At 35.3% G+C, this 6,964-nt stretch overlaps 2 protein-coding genes across 7 annotated transcripts in view; both read left to right on the forward strand.

The window, feature by feature from the left end:
* Positions 1–4,204, forward strand: part of LOC103156776 (protein NLRC3-like) — a 12,465-nt gene extending 8,261 nt beyond the window's left edge. Inside the window, exons 7-10 of the mRNA XM_016664611.1 lie at positions 26–199; positions 1,474–1,647; positions 2,177–2,223; positions 2,360–4,204. Coding sequence (XP_016520097.1) covers positions 26–199; positions 1,474–1,647; positions 2,177–2,223; positions 2,360–2,901 — 937 coding nt within the window. The 3' untranslated portion in view covers positions 2,902–4,204. The remainder of the gene's footprint in view (positions 1–25; positions 200–1,473; positions 1,648–2,176; positions 2,224–2,359) is intronic.
* Positions 4,205–5,803: 1,599 nt separating this feature from the next.
* The window catches only part of LOC103156775 (NACHT, LRR and PYD domains-containing protein 7-like), a 40,424-nt gene continuing 39,263 nt past the window's right edge, over positions 5,804–6,964 (forward strand). For all 6 annotated transcript variants that reach the window (XM_016664607.1, XM_016664608.1, XM_016664605.1 and 3 more), the window contains exon 1: positions 5,804–5,876. The gene's annotated coding sequence lies outside the window, so the exon portion shown is untranslated. The remainder of the gene's footprint in view (positions 5,877–6,964) is intronic.

Consider the following 6,964-nt stretch of genomic DNA (forward strand, 5'->3'; position numbering starts at 1 on the left):
CCGTGTATTTATTTTGTCTCGTTAGACTCGGTGGATGTAACCTTTCAGAGAAAAGCTGTGAAGCTCTGTTCTCAGTTCTCACCTCTCAGGATTCTCGCCTGAAGGAGCTGGACCTGAGCAACAACAACCTGGGCGATTCAGGAGTGAAGCTGCTCTGTGATGGACTGAAAAGTCCAAACTGTGAACTTGAAATTCTGAGGTTAGTTCACATTTTAAAATCAGAGGAAGCAAGAGTGGCTGATAAAAGTGTTCATAAAATGTCTGTAAAATCCTCAGATTGTTTTAAAGCAGCAATAGTCAGAATTTGTAACTTGGTGTTTTCATGGAGAAACTCCACTGTGTCATAAAAATATGTGGTGTACTCCAGACCATGTTTGTTGAGGAGTTTAAGTTTTTCTACACAGAAAATCTGGAAATCATATATTTAGTTGGCTGTCAGTTTTTTTTTGTGGTATTTTAATATTATATTTTTTAGACTAACCCTCCTTCTTGCCAAGAGGTGAAAACATGCAGCAAACAGATGTAAATGCAAAGCAAACAACAACATGAGCTGCAAACACATGAATGATGCAAAACACAAAAACACAAAGACACAAATGCAACAGAACAGTGCTGCAAACAAAAAAAAACTGCAACCACAGGAAATAAACCAAGGGAGAAAACACTGCAAATCGTGAAATGAACAGCAAGTATGAAATGATTCACACTCACTCCACAAAATGGAAGTGCTGCTGCAGGCCACTAGGGGGAGTCAGTCAACAAATCGTATGCGACCAAATACAGGATGTCAAGACTTACTGGGAGGTCAGGAAGGAGATAAGGTGTGTTATGCTAGAAACATGCAACTTTTACATTAATATTGTACAGATGAATATTTATGTAGGTAATATTTTATTTACTCCAACCTGGTTTGTAGCTCTTCCATTTTGTGGAACAAGTTTCAGTTGTTCATATTTGCAGTTGTTTGTGCTGCTTGTGGCCATTTTCCTTTCACTTCTATTTTACATGGTTGCAGCATTTTGTTTGCAGTTTGTATTTGTTTTTCTAATTTTAGGATTTTGCTTATACTTTCTATGATTGCGACATTTTTTGTCTGTAGCACTGTGTCTTTAAACTTTTTAGGGTTTAAAAACTCTAATAGTTTTAAACTCATATTCAATAAAAAGAAAATACTGACACAGATTATTTGTAATAAAAAGCATGAAGCTAAAAATTTGTCTGAAAAAAAGGATGATTGATGTCAAGGATGCTGAATACACAAATGTCTTGGTATAAATGTGCTATTATATGACACATGAGCTTTCCATATTCCTCCCATTTCTTCTCCACTGCTGATTTAATCATGAGAAACTTCAAGCCACTCTGCAAATTGCTGATTAAAAATAAGCAGGCAGGTCATCAGTCTTTTGCAGGGAATTATTACTAAATGTTTTTGCATTGAGTTGGAAAAGGTTATGTTTGTTTTGTCTGTAGGCTTTCTGGCTGTCTGATCACAGAGGAAGGCTTTGCTGCTCTGGCCTCAGCTCTGATGCTGAATCCCAGCCACCTGAGAGAGCTGGACCTGAGCTACAATCATCCAGGAGAGACAGGAGCTCAGCCTCTGTTAGCTGGACTGGAGGATGGAGGCTGGAAGCTGGAGACTCTGAAGTAGGAAAACCTCGACTGCAGCTACACAGTGTTTTACTGATGGATACTGGATACAGCCGTAATCAGCCAATGTGATAAATATACATTACTGGCATCATCAATTACATACCATGACACTTCCTTACTAAAGCATCCAGTCCACTAGCAATTTATTTCCACCATTAAACTAGTTAAAGCATCTTGCGATTCTTTTCTTCCACATTCTGCCAGGTTCCAACCAAATTTTAATTGATATTATGTGACACAGCACGACAATTTAAACATCTAAATGTTTAACTGTAACTTGGTGATAATGATGGTATGAAAGCAACAGAAAAGCAAAATATGATGAAAAATACAAACCTTGACCACAATACTTTGGCATCCCTTCTCTCACATTATTGCTGTATCCCATAGATGGATTGCTACAAACTAAGCTGCACTGTTTTTTTCAGAACTGACTTCCCTTTTCCCCACTCTTGCATAAAAACCACCTATACGACATAAAAAGCCACTGATGTGACTGATGTGAATCTCTTGCCTCTTCCAGGTTGGATCCTGCTGGAGTCCAGTGGTTAACACCAGGCCTGAGGAAGTGTAAGTGTGTTTTTCATGTGATTTATGATACAGTGGCAAAATAAATCATCTGCTGGTGTTCAGACCACACATTTATTAGTCATGATCAAGGCATTAAAATGATCAGTTTATTGATCAAGCCGTTTGTCTTGTTTAGATTCCTGTCCTCTCACAGTCGACTTGAACACCGTAAACAAACACCTCAGATTATCTGAAGACAACAGGAAGATGACATTTATGGAAGAGGAGCAGCCGTATCCTGATCATCCAGACAGATTTGATCTCTGTCAGCTGCTGTGTACTGATGGTCTGACTGGTCGCTGTTACTGGGAGGTGGAGTGGAGTGGGAGGGTCCACGTAACTCTGAGTTACAGGGGGATCCAAAGAAAAGGACTGACTGATGACTCCTTGTTTGGATTTAATAATAACTCCTGGTGTCTAATCTGTTCAGATGAGGGTTATGTTGTTTGGCACGACAGTAAAAAAGTTTTTAAGTGTTCATCCTCCTCCTCTGCCTCTGGCAGAGTGGCTGTGTATGTGGACTGTCCTGCTGGGACTCTGTCCTTCTACAGAGTCTCTTCAGAGACACTGGTCCACATCTACACCTTCAACACCAAATTCACTGAAACTCTTTATCCTGGATTTGGGTTCAGGAGTCGAACTACCGAGTCCTGGTGCTCATCGTTCTTTCTAAGATAAAAGAAACCTGGCGTTCCACCCAAGATATGTTTTTAGATTAACATAACATGTAAATAAAAGTATTTTCATAGCACATTTTAAAAATTACAGAGAGCTTCACAATAAACTAGTGTCTAATGTGAAATTAGGCATATTCTTCATGAATGCATGAAGAACACAGGATAAATAAATGAGATATTTATTGATTTAAAAACAAACTGTCTTTTAAAAGAGAAAAAAGTCTGAAAGGAGAAAGATCCAGAGAAGAAGTCAGTGAACTCAAAGCTCTGTTTTCTTTTTGTCTTCATCTTAGTGAACCAGGCCCTGATCACAGGACCTCAAGGATTTTGTTTGGTGATCTTGAGTGATTTGAAAAGTGCTTTCAGATAAAATATATTATCATTATGGACAAATGGGTGCAGATACCCTCTTGATATTATCTGGTCCCTGTCTAAGAAAGTGGAAAAAGAATCTCAAGTTGCACTTTGAAGTAAATTGTAAGCTAATAAAGAAGATTGGAGTCACATTTGAAAAAGTGAAGGATTTTTATCAGGACCCTGCCAGCAGCATTTTAAATAAAGGTTCTAACGAGGTTTTGCTAAGATCCACAGAGTTTCTGGGTGATAAAAACAAAACCATGAATAGTTATTTCCATTTCAAGATGTGAGAGAATAGAGATTAGTTCAGCAGATGCATCCAGTATTCTTACCAGACCTCTTGATTCTTCAAGTGTCTTCAATCCTTGACATGTTTTTTTCCTTATGTTCACTTTTTTTATCTAATTGTGTGAAAACTGGTTGAGGTATTTTTTTCTCAGCTGCTGAAGCCAATATAACGTCCACCTGCATTGTTTACATGCTTGTTTGAATTGCACCATATTCTAATGTTACTGTAATAAATCTATGCAGTTTTTCCTGTGATTAAACTAACAAGTTAGCAACATGAAGGGAGTAAAAGTACTTGACAATATTTTTCAGTACTGATATGTTATTATAAATGCAACATAAATCTTGTAATCCTGAATGAAATTTAGATTTTTATGGTATTTTGTTAATGTCTGCATTGCATTATTTATCTATATTATATTACAGTTTGTTTAGTGCAGGTTTGGGTCTCCCAGTTTTATCTTCTAGTTTTAAAATAATTTATTTGTTCAGCTTTAATCGAGAAAAAAAAAACTTTTTACTTACTTTGGTGAGAGGTAAATAAATAATCTCTTAATTTCTGAAATTAATATGATCACTTGAAAAGATTCCTTGTTGATGTTTGCAGATTTTTAAATGGGGCATTCTCTGTATTTGACAATAAAATACATTTAAATGACTTTGGAGTAGTTTTGATGTTTCCACATCCTCATCTGGAGTCCCAGCTGTACCTGAATGCACCACGAACAGCTGCTGGGAAAACCAGTGGAGTTTCCTCCTACCTGCATTTACATGCAGCTGACTGGATGCTGATTTTTCTACCATTCCTGGTGGAGCTGCATGTTTGCTGAGCTTGTTATCTGAAGTCCAGAGCTGAGACCCATATGGGAAAATACCAAAGACTGTGAAGATCTCCTGTGTACCGGGGCCAAAGACCAAACATCCAAAGACCCTCAGCAGCTACAGGCTGGTAGAGCTGACCTTTGACCTGATGGAGACCCTGGAGAGGCTGGTCCAGATGATGGTACAAAGAAGGACTTTAGATATAATCAAGATTATGAAAAACCCTGAGCATCGTCTTATTTAAACTGTAAAAAAAAAAAGAAAAAAAAAGCTCTTCAGTTGGGAGCTTCTTCAAATTTGATGCAACACAAATTGTTATACTAGATCTTTCCTGCCATCACCATCAACAACCTTTTGAGGAATCTTGAATTAATATTAGTTACCAGATTTATTTTCGCTTTTGGATAAATCAAATTTATTTTTCAATTTAATCAAATTGAATCAGGTTTAATTTTAAGGTTTTTGTAGGCTCCAATTCTAGATATCTACCATAAATTATTGACCATCTGAAACATATCTCTGATATCAATAAATTAATTATGACTAGTTTTAAACTAAATTTGAGATATTTTGCTTTTAGTTCTGACTAGTCTTAATTCTAATTAAATATGTCTTAAATTACATCATTATTCAAGAAGTCTTAAATGTGTTTTTAGATAAGGTGGCCTTTAGGACTCGACTTGTGCAAATTAAATTATAGATATTATGAAAGCAAATAATGTCAGGCTAAACTAACTTAAGGGATCTGAAAGTGTATTTTGGATTAGCTAAAATTCCTCCTAAGGTATCTCCATCTTTTCTTTTCAGATATCTTGAATAATTATTCTGTTAAATCATCTATTGTTTATATAGCATTTTGAAATTTAATTGAAAAATAAAAAAAAAATGAATAAAGCATTTTGAAAAGGCACAATTTTCACCTTGAGAATAGGTTGACAGGAGCACTTTTCACACTTCTAAGCTGTTTTTAAATGCATTCTGTGCACACAATGCACTTAACACACAATGTTTTTAATCAAACAAATTGGAGATTTTTTTGCAGATTTATGAAGCATTCTTTAAGTATGCAAAATTTGCATTTTCCACATGGCCCACATTACTGAGCTATTCTGTATTATGAAATCTAAAGATTTGATTAGTCATATTTAAGCTCAAGATACCTTAAATTACAATTGTGTGAGCCTTCAAATGGTAAATCATGCCATTTAATATCCAAGGCCTTGCTTAGATACATCAAAATATAACTGAAGATCTTGAATTGTTATTTTTACAAGTCAGAATGTAAATAGAAATATCCTAAATTACTATTCAGAATAATCAAAATGTAGTTCTTGTTAGATATCTGGGATGTAGAGTTAAGCGGACGAAACCGATTATATATTAAAACGGCCTGCCATAGCATTCCTAACAGGTGAATATACACCTGTCGTGTCGTTAAAAAAACAGACACTAAAGTTTCACTTTCACCTGTGTTTCTGTTGCGCAGATTATTTTCTATCAACCTCCAAGGTAAGATAATCTATTCGTTGCGGACGCAGCTGTATAAATAATCATTAATCTATCGTTGGATTGATTTATGATTTATGGTTTATTTCATGTTACGGCCTCAGCAGCAGCTGTTCAGTCAGGAGGAATAAATGAAAACGGGTCAAGAAGCCTCGTTCATTTCCGCCATTTTGTTTTATCCAAACAGAATTTACTCTCAGAACAATTTTTAGGTTTATTGATTCTCTGTGTTTAAACGTCAGTCGTTTTTATTGTTATTGCTGTTAAACTTGTAAATATATATTAATTATAAATTAATGCAGATTTACGTGCAGGATGAAGACGAGCCATTTTAACTTCTGGTCACTGAAAATACGTCGCTAAAGACAAGAACTGTTGAGAGCTAATCGTATTTAACACAATAATTCATTAATGGTCGATATAAGTATTTATGTGACCCTTACTAAAGTTGTGTTCTTCATGGTTGGTAAAATATTAAAATAATTTATGTTCCATTGTTATCAACGTTTCCGTCACACATTTAATGAATGGAAAACTATAAATACACCCACAATATTAAACTTTGTCCCTCAGATCAACTTTAACTCTTACAGTCTCCGGAGGATGTAGGTGATAAATTATTGCAACCAAATAATTTTTTGTTACTGCTCCAAAGATAAACGGCGCTAAATTAGTCTTAGTCCAACACTTAAAATTATGCAAAGGTTTCTATAAATCTTGAACTAAATTGCTGTGCTTTACAGCTGCTGCTCCTGTGGTAAAACAAAATGGTGGATTGAGAAAAATAACGACTTTTACAAAGAAGTGATCAATTTCTCCTTTGAAAAGTTTTTAAATACTAACTTGACTGTTGCTGGGTGTGTCAAAAATTATGTTTAACTGAAGATCTCTAAACATTTTGTTTTTAGGACTGAACATATCAGAGGAGGGTCAGTTACATTTACTCAGTTACATTTACTTTAGGAACTTTTTGGAAACATTTACTTTAGGAACTTTTTGGAAACATTTACTTTAGGAACTTTTTGGAAACATTTACTTTAGGAACTTTTTGGAAACATTTACTTTTGGAACTTTTTGGAAACATTTACTTT

This window comes from Poecilia formosa, unplaced genomic scaffold, assembly GCF_000485575.1.
Source record: "Poecilia formosa unplaced genomic scaffold, Poecilia_formosa-5.1.2 Scaffold499, whole genome shotgun sequence".
NCBI lineage: Eukaryota > Metazoa > Chordata > Actinopteri > Cyprinodontiformes > Poeciliidae > Poecilia > Poecilia formosa.